Raw genomic sequence first — 17,098 nt, 5'->3', positions numbered from 1 at the left:
ATGACCAGACCTCGCGGGAACCCACTATTGCAAAGACAGCTCCAAGTTGTGAGGGAGCCACCTCATGATCCACACGCCTTCCGCCAGGCCCCACCTCTAGCACTGGGGGTCACAGTTCAACATGAGATTCAACATGAGATTTGGGTGGGGACAGACGTCCAAACTGTGTGGACAGAGGTGATGCTCCTCAGCGTCTAGTTGTTGAACTCTGGAACACCAGTGCAGAGAACGCTGGTGTCTTCGTCTGCCAGGCTGCTGTTACAGAATACTACCAACTGGGCCACTTAAGCAACAGAAATTTATTTTCTCAGTGCTGGAGGCTAGAAGTCCAAGAACCAGGTGCCAGCAGGTTTGGTGTCTCCTGAGGCCTCGCCCCTGCGCTTGCAGGCAGCCGCCTTCTCACTGGGTCCTCACAGGGCCTTTTTCTTTGAGCCAGTGTAGAGAGCTCTGTTCTCTCTTCCTCTTTTTATAAGCACACCAGTCCTCTTTAATTAGGGTCCCACCCTTATGGCCTCATTTAATCATCTGTTGTTTTTTTTTGGAGATGAGGTCTCACTGTGTTGCCCAGATTAGCCTCAAACCCCTGGTCACAAGTGATCTTCCCACATCGGCCTCCCACAATGCTCAAATGACAGGTGTGAGCCACTGCGCCCAGTCTTATTTCACCTTAATTACTAATTTAAAGGTGCCATCATGGCCGGGCGCAGTGGCTCACACCTGTAATCCCAGCACTTTTGGAGGCCGAGGTGGGTGGATCACTTGCAGTCAGGGGTTCGAGACCAGCCTGGCCAACATGGTGAAACCCTGTCTCTACTAAAAATAGAAAAATTAGCGGGCGTGGTGGCACGCGCCTGTGATCCCAGCTACTCAGGAGGCTGAGGCAGGAGAATCGCTTGAACCTGGGAGGTGGAGGTTGCAGTGAGCCGAGATCTTACCACTGCACTCCAGCCTGGGTGACAGAGCGAGACTGTCTCAAAAAAAAGAAAAAAAAAAGTGCCGTCACCAAAGACTGTCACAATGGGGGTTGGGGCTTCAACCTACGGATTTGGAGGAAACACTATTTAGTCCATAATAACTGAAGAACTTGAATTTAGAAGATGGGGGTTGGGGCCTGGCACAGTGACTCACGCCTGTCATCCAGCACTTTGGGAGACCAAGGTGGGAGGATCACTTGAGGTCAGGAGTTCAAGACCAGACGGGGCAACGTAGCAAGACTCCATCTGTACAAAAATTAAAATCAGCCAGGTAGAGTGGTGTGTGCCTGTAGTCCCAGCTAGTCAGAGGCTGAAGCAAGAGGATCACTTGAATGCATGGGTTCTAGGTTACAGTAAGCTATGGTTGTGCCACTGTACTCCAGCCAGGGGAAGAGAGCAAGACCCTGGCTCAACAACAACAGAAAAACAGGGAGATGGGGGTCGGGTGCTGACTTCACCTGAATTTCACTGTGTGCTTTTGTGTAGCAAGCCTGCCGCCCTCTGAGCCTCAGCTTCTCGACGTGTAACAAGCGGCCAGTTGTATGGGATTGTCAAGAAGCTGAAACGAGATCCTGGCTGGAGGGTATTTTATGAACTACATATTCCTACACAATTATAAAGACTTAGTTATTTGTCCTATCCATGGATCACCTGGAAGATTACAGTGTGGTTTAAAATGCATTCTGTCACTCAACCGACATGCAGTGAATTTTGTTGTCATTATTTCTCCAGAGATACCCAAAGAGAAAGTTGGTTTATAATTTGTACCCACTCCTTGTAGAAAGGATTCAGGCAACCAATGATGAAAACACCCCTGCTTGAACGAGAAGGTTCTGCCTGTCACTTCTCACAGAGGCTGCAGAAAAGGCCCAGGAGGCTGTTGATGACGTGAGCGACCACCAGGAGAAGCTGGAGCAGGCTGATGCACAGAAGGGCGGAGAAGAGGGACACATGCCAGACAACAGCTGTAGAGGGCTCCAGGCAGACGGAGTTCCAGAGCAAACGGTCATACAGATAATTCCTATCCCAAAAAATGAGGAGACCAGGGGTCGGGCAATAAGTAAGGAAAGCCAAACAGGCAACCCCAGTAGAAAACGGGAGCCTCTCCTGACTGGGTCATGGGACTGGGCTCCTGAGGGTGACCATTCCTGCTGCCTTTGCAATTTTCTGAGCATCAGAGGAGCAAGATGCTAGGATGTGTGACCCAAAGGAGCTTGTAGTTCATCTGTGTGTCTTTTTGTCTCTCCCTCTCTCTCTCTGAAAAGACCAAGCCCGAGCCTCCACCCATTTACCTACTATGCAGGTCTTTGAATGGGTAACCATATTTCCAAGCTTGTGTCTGATTGAAGGATGAAGTGTCAAACATGCAAAAAGGACCATCTTTCAGAGCAGCTCCAGAAGTGACAAAGCAAATCAGGGCTCCAAGTAAAGCCAGGCCACTTGACAACAGAGCAGTAAGCACCTGCGGAGGGAAGGAGAAACGGCGAGCTGAGATGGGGTCGCGGCTGGGGAGCCCGTGGGGCGGTCTGCACAGGTCTAACGTCTCTGGTCTCAGGCGTTCTTCTGTCCTGTCATGGGGGAGAATTCTATCCATGGCACACAAGATAGAAGCATCACCCAAAGTGGGGAGGCCAGTGAGCGGTTTCCAGGTAGAGCCAGGAAGGGCTGGGAGAGAAAGGACCAAGAAGGAGAATCGCAGACTCTTGGCCCCAGATCTCCCTGACTCAAGTTCGCCTGAGCTGCTCGGCAGGTTGGCATCACAAACCTTTTGCGGATTACAGCCGTTCAGCCTCTGAGCTAAAGAGGCAGGTTATCACAGGCCCGCCTCTGACTCTTCTGAGGAAAAGGTGCATTTTCAAAAGTTCCAGACTCCCAACTCTGATTTTTCTGTTTTTCAAATCAAGGATAAAAAGAAGGAAGGCAGGGAAGGAAGGAGGGAAAGAAGGAGGAAAGAAGGGAAGGAGAGAAGTGGGAGGGAGGGAAAGAAGGGAGAGAAACAGTGAGAGAGGAGCTGCAGTCAGACCCTGAAATGACTCCACTTCTGTCGCTGCATTTCTCCAGCCAAGAGCTCCCGTGGCGATCAGTGTGTGCCCTCACTGCCCTCCCAGAAAATAACTGGGTTTCCTTCCTTGACAGGTTTCTAGCCTGCTTCTATATTGCCTGCCTTCCTCCCTCCCTCCTTTTTTGAGATGGAGCTTCACTCTTGTTGCCCATGCTGGAGTGCCGTGGCACGATCTCAGCTCACGACAACCTCTGCCTCTGGGTTCAAGCAGTTCTCCTGCCTCAGCCTCCCGAGTAACTGGGACTACAAGTGTGCGCCACCACACCCAGCTAATTTTTGTATTTTTAGTAGAGACGGGGTTTCACCGTGTTGGTCAGGCTGGTCTCGGACCTTGTGATCCGCCTGCTTCAGCCTCCCAAACTGCTGGGATTACAGGTGTGAGCCACTGTGCCCGGCCCATATTGAATTCTTTCTTAGGGTTCTAGATATTTTTCTCCCTCCTCCAAAAATGTGTATTTTAAAAATCTGAATAACACCTACATAGCGTTTTTCTTCGGAGTCATGGAGTCATTTTCCCATTGATGTCAAGCTGGTTTGGAGTTGGGGAGGGACTGGAGAAAGGTGTATAGTAAGTTTTGACTCTGAGTTAAAAGATTCAAGATGAACTAGTAAGCCTAGGGCAGTGGTTCCCAAAATGGGGTCCCTGTCCAGCTGCATTACATCACCTAGAGAACTTGTTAGAAATGCAAAACTTCCTGCTCCCCCGACTCCTGAATCAGAAGCTCTGGGGAAGAGCCCAGCAATCCGTGTTCTGGCAAAAGCCCTCCAGGTGGTTCTGATGCACATTCAGTGTCAGAACTACGTGCCTCAGGGAAAGCCAGACGGGACTGAGAACAGACAGTGCATGAATGAGGACAGTGAAAGAAATGTGCAAGTGTTTATTTATTTAGAGACGGAGTCTAGCTCTGTCGCCCAGGCTGGAGTGCAGTGGCGCCATCTCGGCTCACTGCAACCTCCGCCTCTCGGGTTCAAGCGATTTTCCTGCTTCAGCCTCCCAAGTAGCTGGGATTACAGGCCCCTGCCACCACGCCCGGCTAATTTTTGTATTTTTGGTAGAGAGGGTTTCACCATGTTGGCCAGGCTGGTCTCGGACTCCTGACTTCAGGTGATCTACCCATGTCGGCCTCCCAAAGTGCTAGGATTACAGGCGTGAGCCACCGTGCACAGCCTATATTTAATTTTTTAACATGTAACTGAGTCAGTGGGCTTCCCAACACGTGGGCTGCAGATATCAGAGCAGGCTGTGGAGTTACCGTAAGGCCACAGATTTATGTCTGAGACCGAGTGTGTGTGTGTGTGTGTGTTACACACATATACTGAGATCTTTCAAGTTTATACAGTTGCTGCTATAATTAATAAGTTACAAATTTATTCTGGGCCTCAGTTTATCTGTAAAATGGAAGGGTTAGATTAGAATCTAGTGATTAGATGATCTCTGGAAAAGTTTCCTGTTCTAAGAAAATATTAGTTAAAATAACTAGGAAAATTTCCATCAATGACACGATTACAGTGTCATAACTCAGTCCATATTGTCCAGCACGCTGAGAGAGTAACAGTTCCTCCCACTGGTACAGACATCTGGGCTTCACTAAGCACTACTCCCTTGCCTTGCTCAGCTCCCATTTTACAGATGAAAGCCTGAAACTGGAAAGATGAAGCAACTTGCCAAAGAACTTAGCATTACTGAGGGTCACAGTGAGGACCTGACTTCAGGCCCCAAGACCAAAACTGCCTCTTTACCATCCTGCCTCTAGAGTAATAGAGGTGGAGACATTCTCGGTGTTAGAAGAGTGGAATCTGGTGCTTACGCTTCGACAGAGCCCACTCTTACTGAAGCAGCCGTATCTCCAGCCCATCAAGGAGATGAGGATAGCGGCAGTGAGTACCTGCAGGAGAGAGAAGAATGTTGAGATGGGGAAATTTACTTTGCCAGCTGTTTCTAGGTGCTGCCCACAGCTGTTGAAATAGAGTGGCTGGGCACCTCCCATGAACTCAGTTGTCCTCTTGACTCTGACTCCGGGGACCCACAGTTGGATGACTAGCCTGATCTAACGCTGTGGATGTGTGGATGTTAACTTTCACACCTGACCTGCCTGGTCCCAAGTTAGTCTTCCTGTCTCTTAAAGCTTCTGCAGACCCAAGACCAGCTTGTTAGAATAAACTTTCCTGCAAGGAATCAAAACACTTCCCGTGCCACCTTCCTGCTCCCCCTCCGGGATCTCTTTGAGAGTTCGCGTTCAAGGAACCCCAGACACTTACCATGAGGCCTCCTCCCCAGAGCCCAGTTCCCAGCATGGCGTGCTTGCCAATGAGGCCCCTCAACAGGTAGGTCACATCCCAGTTAGGACAGAGGAGTGCCATGTTGGCCCCAGCAGCAAACAGGGCTGCAGTCCCAAGGCTCAGCCCCAGGATACGGGAGCAAGTCCGTGAGCGTGCCGGCGTGCAGGGAGAGGACAGCATTCTGGAACAGATAGAGAGTCGCGGCAGCGCTGCTGTCGGGGGATGGGGGATGGTCCGTGAGCCCGTGAGCGTGCCGGCGTGCAGGGAGAGGACAGCATCCCGGGACAGATAGGAGTCGGGGCAGCGCTGCTGTCGGGGGATGGGGAAGGGAACTCCAGCAGCATGTGATGGCTGGGGGGAACACTACAGAAACCGCCACCTTCCAGGGACAGACCAATGAGCCAAGCAACCTGCTTAAAAACTCTGCTCCTTAGGAATCTTCCCCAGGGACTAGGATTTAATTGTTTCCTTTTCTGCTAACTCCTGTCCACACATACATAGTTTTCATTCCATCATATTTTGTTTATGCCTCTATTACAGCCAGTGATTATTTCTATCCGACAAAAAGAAATGTTTAAAGGTGGCTTCATGATGTCCATTGTCCCCACTTCTTTTTTTTTGTGTCGGAGTCTCGCTCTGTCGCCCAGGCTGGAGTGCAGTGGCCGGATCTCAGCTCACTGCAAGCTCCGCCTCCCGGGTTCACGCCATTCTCCCGCCTCAGCCTCCCGAGTAGCTGGGACCACAGGCGTCCGCCACTTCGCCCGGCTAGTTTTTTTGTATTTTTTAGTACAGACGGGGCTTCACCGTATTAGCCAGGATAGTCTCGATCTCGTGAGCTTGTGATCCGCCCGCCTCGGCCTCCCAAAGTGCTGGGATTACAGGCTTGAGCCACCGTGCCCGGCCTGTCCCCACTTCTATTCAGCGTTGCGCCGGTCCTAGCCAGCGCAGTACGAAAATAAAAGAAAGCAAAAGCCATACAGATAGGAAAGAAAGAAGTAACATTGCCGGCCAGGCGTGGTGGTTCACGCCTGTAATCCCAGCACTTTGGGAGCCCGAGGGGGACAGATCATGAGGTCAGGAGTTCAAGACCAGCCTGGCCAACATGGTGAAACCCTGTCTCTACTAAAAATACAAAAATTAGCCAAGCATGGTGGCAGGCGCCTATAATCCAGCTACTGGGGAGGCTGAGGCAGGAGAATTGCTTGAACCCGGGAGGCGGAGGTTGCAATGAGCTGAGATCATGCCACTGTACTCCAGTCTGGGTGGGTGACACAGCAAGACTCCATCTCAAAAAAAAAAAAAAGTAGCATTGTTATTATTCACAGATAATGTGATCACATTATGTAGAAAATCCTAAACATTATTAGAACTAACAGGTGAGTTTAGCAAGGTCATAGAATAAAAGATTAATATACAAAAATTCTATTCTATTGCATTTCTATATACAAGCAATGACAAATTGAGGATTGAAATTAAAATATATTTACAATAGCATAAAAATATAATACATATGGATGAATTTAACAAAATATCTGCAAGACCTATATAGTAAGAATTGCAAAGCATTGCTGAGAAAATTAATGGAGACCTAAATAAATGGAGACACACACCATGCTCCTGAACCAGAAGACTCGCTGACATGTTCTCCCTAAATTGATGCATAGATTTAAAGCAATCTCAGTCAAAATCCTAGGAGAGTTTTGTTATAGAAATTGACAACCTGAATCCAAATTTATATGGAAATGCAAAACAATTTTGAAGATTAGCCAAAGGAGTGTTGAAAAACAAAGCTGGAGAACTTACGCCATGTGATTTCAAGACTTATAAAGCTACAGTAACTGAAGACACTGAAGTCACGGCGTAAGGAAACATATATGGACTACTGGAACAGGCTGGAGCTCAGAAATAGACCCAAGCCATGACAAATGATTTTTTTTTTTTTCTTGAGATGGAGTCTCACTCTGTCACCCAGGCTGGAGTGCAGTGGCGTGATCTTGGCTCACTGCAACCTCCACCTCCTGGGTTCAAGCGATTCTCCTGCCTCAGCCTCCCAAGTAGCTGGGATTACAGGTGCCCGCCAGCACGCCTGGCTAATTTTTTGTATTTTTAGTAGAGACGGGGTTTCACCGTGTTAGCCAGGACGGTCTTGATCTCCTGACCTTGTGGTCCACCCGCCTTGGGCTCCCAAAGTGCTGGGATTACAGGTGTGAGCCACCGCGCCCAGCCGATAAATGATTTTTTAAGAAGATAACAATTCAGTGGGAAAAAGTCTCTTCCACAAATGGTGCTGGAACAATACATATGCAAAACAAAACTACCTTCACTGTTACTTCATAACAGATTCAAAAATTCACTTGAAATGGAGCATGGGTCTAAAAGCTTTATAAAATTTCTAGAATAAAACAAACACACTGGGACCTTGGGTTAGATAAAGGTTTCTTAATAAAATGCAAAAAGCACAATCCACAAAACATGATTAATCAGACTGCTTAAAATTTAAATGTCGGCTGGGTGCTTGCCTATAATCCCAGCTACTCAGAGGTTGAGGCAGGAAAATCGCTTGAACCCAAGAGGCGGAGGCTGCAGTGAGCCGAGATCACGCGACTGCACTCCAGCCTGGGTGACAAGAGCAAGCGACTCCATCTCAAAAAAAAAAATCATGCTAAATGAAATAAGCCAGACACTAAAGGACAAATATTGTATGATTCCACTTATATGAAATATTCAAAATAACAAATTTACAGAGAAAGAAAGTAGATTGGAGGTTACCAGGGACTGTGGGGAGGACAGAATGGGGAGTTATCGTTTAATGGTTACAGAGGTTTGGGGTTTTTTTTTGTTTTTTTGTTTTTTTTTGAGAAGAGTCTAACTCTTGTCACCCGGGCTGGAGTGCAGTGGCACGATCTCAGCTCACTGCAACCTCTGCCTCCCAGGCTCAAGCAATTCTCCTGCCAAGTAGCTGGGACTATAGGCGCCCGCCACCACGCCCAGCTAATTTTTGTATTTTTAGTAGAGACGGGGATTCACCATGTTGGCCAGGCTGGTCTTGAACTCCTGACCTCAGGTAATCCACCTGCCTCGGCCTCCCAAAGTGCTAGGATTACAGGCGTGAGCCACCACGCCCAGTGGTTTTGGGGGTTTTTTAGAGATGCAGTCTCAATATGTTGCCCCAGCTGGTCTTCAACTCCTGGGCTCAAATGATCCTCCAGCCTGAGCCTCCAGAGTAGCTATGACCAGATTTGGGCCACTGCCCACAGTTTAATGGTTACAGACTTTCTGTTTGGGGTGAAGAAAAGTTTTGGAAATAGATAATGGTAATGGTTGTACATCATTGCAAATGTAATTACTGTCACTGAATTGTACACTTTAAAATGGTTAAAAAGACAAACTTGATGTTACATACTTTACCACAATAAAAAATCAATTTAAAAACTTGCAATTACCCAAATGTGGTAATCCCAGCACTTTGGGAGGCCAAGGCAGGTGGATTACCTGATGTCAGGAGTTTGAGACCAGCCTGATCAACATGGTGAAACCTCATCTCTATTAAAAATACAAAAAATTTGCCAGACGTGGTGGCAGGCACCTGTAATCCCAGCTACTCGGGAGGCTGATGTAGGAGAATCACTTGAGCCCAGGAGGCAGAGGTTGCAATGAGCAGAGATCTTGCCATTGCACTCCAACCTGGGCAACCAGAGTGGAGCTCATATATATAAATAAATATGAATTAAAACAGGACTAGTAATATTTGGGCAGACGCACGTCAATGTGGATCTGAAAAAACTCAGCGTCATGACATCCGCAGGAAGTGGCCTGTTGCCACTGTGCAGTTCTGTTACATGTCTGTCTCCCCTTAAGGCTCTTTATTTATTTATTTTTAATTTTAAAAAATTTATTTTTGGCCGGGTGTGGTGGCTCACGCCTGTAATCCCAGCACTTTGGGAGGCTGAGGCAGGCATATGACCTGAGGTCAGGAGTTCAAGACCGGCCTGGCCAACATGGTGAAACCCCGTCTCTACTAAAAATACAAAACTAGCCAGGTGTGGTGGTGTATGCCTGTAATCCCAGCTACTCAGAAGGCTGAGGCAGAAGAATCACTTGAACCCAGGAGGCAGAGGTTGCAGTGAGCCGAGATCGCACCACTGCACTCCAGCCTGGACAACAAGAGTGAAAGTCTGTCTCTGGAAAAAAAAAAAATGTAATACAGGTGAGGTCTCCTTATGTGGCCAAGGCTGGTCTCAAACTCCTTGGCTCAAGGGCCCTCCCACCTCAAACTCCCAAAGTAGTGGGATTACAGGCATGAGTCACTGCACTTGGCCCCTTTAGGCTCTTGACACTCCTATAACACATTGCTTTGCACTTAATCAGAAATATGTGTATATAGGCTGGGCACAGTGGCTCATACCTGTAATCCCAGCACTTTGGGAGGCTGAGGTGGGTGGATCATGAGGTCAGGAGTTTGAGACCAGCCTAGCCAACATAGTGAAACCCCATCTCTACTAAAAATACAAAAAAATTAGCCGGGCGTGGTGGCGGGTGCCTGTGGTCCCAGCTACTCGGGAGGCTGAGGCAGGAGAATGGCATGAACCTGGGAGGCGGAGCTTGCAGTGAGCCAAGATTATGCCACTGCACTCCAGCCTGGGCAACAGAGTGAGACTCCGTCTCAAAAAAAAAAAAAAAAAAGGCTGGGCGTGGTGGCAGGCGCCTGTAATCCAAGCTACTCAGGAGCTTGAGGCAGGAAAATCACTGGAGCCCGAGAGGCAGACGTGGCAGTGAGCCCAGCCTGGGTGACAGAGCGAGAGTGAGAGCGAAAGAAGGGAGGCAGGCAGGCAGGCAGGCAGGCAGGCGAAGGGAAGGGAAGGGAGGAAGGAAATTATATATATATATATGAGATATGGATCAGAGGCTCTCTCTATATATGCACACACACATATACACATATAATGTATAATGTGTGTATATATGTGTATATGTACGTACACACACACGCAGTAGTCCTCCATATCTGCAGCGGATATGTTCCAAGAGCTTCAGCAGATACCTGAAACCACAGATCATACCAAACCTTGTATATTCAGATGCTTCTCCACTTATCATGGGGTCGTTCTCCTATAAACCCATTGTAAGTCAAAATATCCTAAGTCCAAAAGGCATTTAATGCTGGCAACATAGTAGACAGTACCTGACTCACAATGGTTCAACTTAGGATTTTATTTATTTATTTATTTATTTATTTTGAGAGAGGGTCTTGCTCTGTCACCCAGGCTGGAGTGCAGTGCACAATCATTGTTCACTGCAGCCCTGATCTGGGCTCAGGTGATCCTCCCACCTCAGTCTCTTGGGTAGCTGAGACCGCAGGCATGCGCCACCATACCTGGCTAACTTTTTAGTTCTGTAGAGACAGGGTCTCACTATGTTGCTCAAGCTGGTCTCAAACTCCTGGCCTCAAGTGATCCTCCCACCTCCACCTCCCAAAATGTTGGGATTACAGGTGTGAGCCACCGCGCCCGGCCCCAACTTACTTTTGACTTTATGCGGTGCAAAAGCAATGAGTATTCAGTAGAAACCGTAATCCTATCATAACGTGTAAGGAGTTAACTTATGATGGAGTTAGGTCCCTAGAAACCTGTCGTAAAGTTGGAAAATTAGAAGTCAAACCTTCATAAGTAGAGGACTGTCTGTACTATGCTTTTTCGTATACATACGTACCTACAGTAAAGTTTAATTTATAAATTAGACACAGTAAGAAGTTCACAACAACAATAATAAAATAGAACAGTTGTAACAATATACTGTAATAAAAGTTATGTGGATGTGGTCTTTCTCATTGAAAATATTTCACGTAAGTTTTTTGAACTGCAGTTGACCACAGATAGCTAAAACCTTGGAAAGCAAAGCTGCAGATAAGGGGGGATTACTTTACATCACACATAAATAATGAAATATTTCAGAGCATAAAGAATTAAACATTGGGGGAGGGCCAGGGCTGAAAAACTATCTATAGGTACTGAGCTCACTACCTGAGTGACGGGAATTACTCATACCCTAACCTCAACATCACACAATAGACACGTGGAACAAACCTGCATATGTATCCCCGAATCTCAGAAGTTGAAATTATATTTTTAAAATTTGCATCAAAGGCCAGGCATGGTGGCTCATGCCTGTAATCCTAGCACTGTGGGAGGCCAAGGCGGGCAGATCACTTGAGGTCAGGAGTTCAAAACAGCCTGGCCAACATGGTGAAACCCCATCTCTACTAAAAATACAAAACTTAGCCAGGCGTGGTGGTGTGCACCTGTAATCCCAGCTACTCAGGAGGCTGAGGCAGGAGAATCGCTTGAACCTGGGAGGCAGAGGTTGCAATGAGCCAAGATAACACCACTGCACTCCAGCCTGGACCACAGATCGAGACACTGTCTCAAAAAAAAAAAAAAATTGCATTAAAAAAGAATTAAACATAATGAGTAAACTATATGTAACTTGTGTGGGATAATTAACACCCATGTAAACACAACCAATTGTAAAACATATGTCATTACCCATCACATCATTGATGCTCCAGGTGTGTCCTCTCCAATCCTGCCTTCTTTCTGGATTCCTTCCTAGGAACCACTATCCTATATTTCATCTTCATGATACCCTTTTAAAAACAGTTTTACAACTTAGGAACTCAAAATTTTTTTAGAAACTTGGTTTGTCGAGTGTTTTCTATTTTTTCAGACCGTAGTTTTTTTTTTTTTTTGGAGACGAAGTCTCGCTCTGTTGCCCAGGCTGGAGCAGTGGTGCGATCTCAGCTCACTGCAACCTCCACCTCCCGGGTTCAAGCGATTCTTCTGCCTCAGCCTCCCCAGTAGCTGGGACTACAGCCGCCCACCACCATGCCCAGCTAATTTTTGTATTTTTGGTAGAGACGGGGTTTCACCATGTTGGCCAGGCTGGTCTTGAACTCCTGGTCTCAAGTGATCCGCCTGCCTCAGCTTCCCAAGTTGTGGAATTACAGGCGTGAGCCACCGAGCCCAGACAGACTGTAGCTTATGGTAAAGACGACAAACACTGAGACAGAACACTGAGCAGGCTGTTTAGTTTCAGGGTATGCTTTGGCTCCTCTCCCTCACCCTACCCCACAGCCCTCAGTGACTTTTGCTTCCTCTAATCTCAGCCCATGCTCATCTCCTGCCCCTCCCCTCCCCAGAGGGAACTTTTGGCTGCAATTCTTCGATTTCGTTATGATGAGTTGCCTTGACCGCATGCCCTGTCCATTGGGTATTAGCCCTCCAAGCCATGTCTCCCACAGTGAATAAAAAGCTTGTCCCAGATGAAAAGGAGTCTGGATCTCAGCAGAGGGAGGGGTGTCCTGGGAAGAGGTGAAGGGGTAGAGGAGAGGAGGGGTGCACAGCGAAAAAAGGAAAAATCGAAACAAATCGGAAAAATCAAATCTCAGAAAAAGAATCAAAAGGAAAAAATCAAAAGCTCAAAAATCGGAAAAACAAAATGTCAGAAAATTAAAGGAAAATCAAAATCCAGACAAAGAAAAAATCAAAAGGAAATCGAAATCCAGATCAGGAAAAAAGTCAAAATCTAAAAAAAATGTCGGAAAATCCCGAGAAGTCACGAAAAATCGCGCGAAAATCAGAAAAAATCCAGAAATCAAAAAAAAGTCAAAGTCGAAAGAATTTCTCATAAAGGCGAGATAAAAACTCGGCGGAAAGTCGAGACGCAAAGGTCAAAGGAAAGGAATCCGGAAAAGATCGCGTCAGAAGTCTAAAGTCCGAGGCTCACCGAAAGTCGAGGCTCGAAGTCGGAAGTCCGAAATCAAGAAGTCGTCGGAAAATCAAAATCCAGAAAAATATCCTGAAGATGGGAAATAAAAGGAAGAGGAAAAGGGTGTCCTGGGAGGGTGGAGAACAGGAGAAGTGGGGAGGGTAGAGTGGGAGAGGGAGAAGTGGGAGGGTGGGGGTAGGAAGGGGAGAGGGTCAGGGGAGGGTGGGAGGGAGGACTACGGGGGGCTGGAGAGGGGAGTGCAGGGGAGGTGGGGTGGATGCGGGTCGCGGTGACCGAGGTCAGGGCAGGATCAGGGTCAGGAATCAGGAAGGAATGGGGTGGCTGAAATCTGAGCCTGTCCTGCTCCTGAGCAGGAGTGACTGGGCTTGGCCCCCCTCACAGCGGCCCACAGTGCTGCGATGCCCCCTGCATGTCCACACAGCCTCCCTCCGAGATGGTCCCATCATGCAGTGCGAGGCTTTCAGTGTGTAATTCTGTGTTGAGGCAAATTAACCACCCAGGGTGTCAGCAACTCTCAACTTTAACCCACTGCCCACTCAGATGACTGACGGGGCCCAGGAAAAAGATGGGTGTGTGGTGGCCTCTCAAGCGGGCGCTCTAGATCATAGGGCCAGGAGACGCCCTAGTGCAGGAACACATTTAGTGCCTTCAAATCACACCACCTTTGAGAAAGGCCTGTCTAGACACTTCACCAACATCAACCCCCTGACAATCTACACAAACTTTCCCATCAGAAAAGTCTTTTTTCTTTTTTTTTTTTTTTTTATGAGACAGAGTTTCACTCTTGTTGCCCAGGCTGGAGTGTAATGTCCTGGTCTCGGCTCACTGCAACCTCCACTTCCTGGGTTCAAGCGATTCTCCTGCCTCAGACTCCTGAGTAGCTGGGATTACAGGTGCCCACCATTACGCCCGGCTAATTTTGTATTTTTAGTAGAGACTGGGTTTCTCCAGGTTGGCCAGGCTGGTCTTGAACTCCTGACTGCAGGTGATTCACCCGCCTCGGCCTCCCAAAGTGCTGGGATTACAGGCGTGAGCCACCGCGCCCCGCTCAGAAAAGTCTTAAAGGGGAAACTAAAAATGATGGACAACGAGGGGAAAACTACCAGGTGGAGCATGGCTTTTGGATGAGTGGAATTCAGAGGCTGGCTGTCCGCCAATCAAACACTAAAAGCGCTTGCCGTCGTGTGAATTTCACCTCCTCTTCCTGACTTTATTCCCCCTAGAAATCATAACATTTTGGAGGCAGCACCAAAATGTGAACCAGGAGGTGAGCAAAGAGGAGGGCTAATTTGATATCTGAAGAGACAAGCAAGATCAGAAGGTAAAACCTTAAAACCAGGCTGTTGGGGAGTTCCTTGTTCTGTCCTGAGGCCCTGGCTAGGTGAGCAAGTCATCGTCTAGATGTCAGGGCAACAACAGAAGTGATCAGCTCAATTCCATGGAGGAAGAGAACGCACATTCTCTACCCCTGTGGATCTCCCTGCCACCTAGCAAGCCTTTTCTTTCATTCTTTCTTCAGTCAGATGTTTATTAAGTGATCATTACCTGACAGGCACTTGCTGGGGGCTAGGGATATAATGATGAAAAAGATGTAATCCCTTTTCCTGAGGAGCTTAAAGTTTACTGGGGACACAGCTAAGGCAAAAAGCAATTCTGGTTTTTTGTTTGTTTGTTTTTTGAGACAGAGTTTCGCTTGTCGCCCAGGCTAGAGTGCAGTGGCACAATCTCGGCTCACCGCGACCTCCACCTCCCGGGTTCCAGCGATTCTCCTGCCTCAGCCTCCCCAGTAGCTGGAATTACAGGCACGCACCACCCCACCTAATTCTGTATTTTTAGTAGTGACGGGTTTTCACCATGTGGGTCAGGCTGGCCAAAAAGCAATCCTAATGAAGTGTGGTGAGTGTTAGAGCAGACACGAGCAGGGCCGGGGAAGGCCCCGACCCCAGTAACGTCAGGTGACTGTGAGGGGATGGTCAGGCAGTTGTTACTCTGTCTTTCTAAAATAATAATTGGTCACAGCCAGCGTCAGGGAAAGGCAGTCTCCCAACAGATGGAAAATACCTGAACCTGGTGATCAGCAGCTTCCTGATAAGAGCTCAGGGGCTGGGCGTCAGCGCTCCAGCAGGTGCACTAAGAAGCAAAATGGCGGAGTTTAGCGGGTTCGTGAAGGTCCTCTAGCGCCTCTCCGCTGGTAAGGGCAAAACGCCTCAAGTGAGCATGCGCAGGACTTCAGTAACCCCACTGCGCATGCGGCCCCTCCCAAGTGCCTGTGCGGCAGACTCAGGGCGTGCAGACAGCCCACCTCAAGGGAAGATCAGGGCAGAAGAGATGGAGACCGCGGAACCATCCCCATGTAGAAAACCCAAGTCAAGGACTGAACAGCACGCTTGGGTCTCTCAAGTCGCGCACTTGGCCCTCTTCCAAGTGTACTTTACTTCCTTTCATTCCTGCTCTGAAAGTTTTTAATAAACTTTCACTCCTTCTCTAAAACTTGCCTCGGCCTCTCCCTCTGCCTTAAACCCACCTCTGCCCCTCAGCTGAATCTTTCCCCCGAGAAGGCAAGGATTGAGTTTGCTGCAGACTCGCTGGATTCGCCGCTGGTTGCAGTAAGTACCAGGCAGAGGCATCCAACTTAAGGCGTCATGGAAGCACATGGAGGAACCGAATCCTATCTGGCAGAAGCAAAACGAAGCCTCCCGCAGGAAAGGCTGCCCATGCCCACACTTGATGGACAGTGAGGTACTAGGCAGGGAAGAGTATCCTAGGTGCAAAGGCCGGAAGTTGACAGACTGAGGCAAAAGGAGAAGGTAAGTGAATTGCGCAGTCACACAGCCGCCAAGCTGCAGAGCCAGGCCCGCTGGAGTGGAAACGTGCACTCTCGTCTGTGAGGCTGCGCTGTCCCTGGCCGTCACCTCACCCTTTCATCTCTGCTTACCTGCATCTGCTGTCAAGGCTCAGAATGGGAGAGAAAGAACCTGGAGCAAGGCTGCCTCTTCAGAGGAGGCTCCGCTCCTGCAGCCCCGGGGCTGGACGTGATGTTGTCGTCCCAGGACTCTGTCCAGGAGGGCCAGGGAGGCTCTCTATATACGCAGAGGTCACCCAGGCGTGTGTGTGCGCCCACGCCCCTGCCCACAGCCTGCATTGAAGGCGCTTCCGCTCCTCAGAGAGCCCTGTCCTGATGACCCACCCTCTGCTCATTTCCATGTGATTCTAAGGCAGGAAACAGGAGGCCTCATGAGCTCCACGGTCCTGATGAGTCACTGGATGCACCCGTGAGAAACACCTCACCCTCCGCTCTCCCCAGGCAGCAACGCTTTCCACAGCCCAGCTGTTCCTGTCCTCATCTGCCACCCCGCAAAGAATCTGGGCTCTTTGGCAGAACAGCACCAAGCAGGGCAGCCACCCCTTTTTCCTCATCACTCTCCTTACCTTGTCCTTGGCTGCCTCGACGTGTGGCATGGTTCCTGTACTAGGCTTCTAACTTTTTTTTTTTTTTTTTTTTTGAGACAGGGTCTTACTCTGTCACCCAGGCTGGAGTGCGGTGGCGTGATCTCGGCTCACTGCCAGCTCCACCTCCCACACTCAAGCAATCCTCCCACCTCTGCATCCTGAGTAGCTGGTACTACAGGCACCTGCCACCATGCCCGGCTAATCTTTGTATTTTTAATACAGACGGGGTTTTGCCATTTTGGCCAGGCTGCTCTCTGACTCCTGACCTCAGGTGTTCGCCTCAGCCTCCCAAAGTGCTAAGATTACGGGTGTGAGCCACCACACTCAGCCTCCTAACTGTTTTGTTCAAGCCCCAGGCCACTATCATCTTGCACCATACTCTCACTAAATTTCTGAGGATTTTGTGGTGCTCTCTGCATGGGAGATTGGTGACCCTCTATGGACAAGCTCCTATTCAAGATTCAGTTCAAACATTCCCAGTGAAGTCTGCCAGGATTTCTTTCTTTTTTTTTTTCTTTTTTTGAGAAGGAGTCTTGCTCTGTCGCCC

At 48.6% G+C, this 17,098-nt stretch overlaps 1 protein-coding gene and 1 long non-coding RNA gene across 4 annotated transcripts; one reads left to right on the top strand and one right to left on the bottom strand.

Moving 5' to 3' along the window:
- Positions 1–1,544: 1,544 nt before the first annotated feature.
- On the bottom strand, positions 1,545–16,561 carry TM4SF19 (transmembrane 4 L six family member 19). 3 transcript variants are annotated; one of them, XM_031663944.1, is made up of 5 exons: positions 16,037–16,561; positions 5,296–5,497; positions 4,845–4,922; positions 2,267–2,436; positions 1,545–1,995 (listed from the first exon to the last, which is right to left on the bottom strand). In XM_031663944.1, the coding sequence occupies exons 2-5, from the start codon at positions 5,494–5,496 to the stop codon at positions 1,815–1,817; spliced, it is 630 nt and encodes a 209-aa protein (XP_031519804.1). In that variant the 5' UTR covers position 5,497; positions 16,037–16,561; the 3' UTR covers positions 1,545–1,814. The 3 variants fall into 3 exon arrangements, with proteins under 3 accessions (XP_031519804.1, XP_031519805.1, XP_003895388.1); XM_031663945.1 differs by lacking the exon at positions 16,037–16,561 and adding an exon at positions 15,163–15,510; XM_003895339.4 differs by lacking the exon at positions 16,037–16,561 and having other exon boundaries at positions 5,296–5,667.
- LOC103882515 lies at positions 1,867–5,220 on the top strand. The gene is made up of 3 exons (XR_644379.3): positions 1,867–1,979; positions 2,240–2,428; positions 4,653–5,220. It is a non-coding gene; the product is annotated as an uncharacterized LOC103882515 (long non-coding RNA).
- Positions 16,562–17,098: the final 537 nt, after the last annotated feature.

Source organism: Papio anubis, chromosome 2 (assembly GCF_008728515.1).
Source record: "Papio anubis isolate 15944 chromosome 2, Panubis1.0, whole genome shotgun sequence".
Lineage (NCBI taxonomy): Eukaryota > Metazoa > Chordata > Mammalia > Primates > Cercopithecidae > Papio > Papio anubis.
This window is presented reverse-complemented; position numbering and strand designations above follow the sequence as displayed.

Bases quoted from the DNA above. Each gene is read 5' to 3' on its own strand.
- TM4SF19 (XM_031663944.1), bottom strand. From the start codon at position 5,496: ATGCTGTCCTCTCCCTGCACGCCGGCACGCTCACGGACTTGCTCCCGT. The intron at 2,437-4,844 runs GTAAGCACCAGA...TTCCCTCCGCAG, and splicing joins AGAGTGGGCTCTGTCGAAGC to GTGCTTACTGCTCTGTTGTC. The intron at 1,996-2,266 runs GTAAATGGGTGG...TTTTTGGGATAG, and splicing joins TTCAAAGACCTGCATAGTAG to GAATTATCTGTATGACCGTT.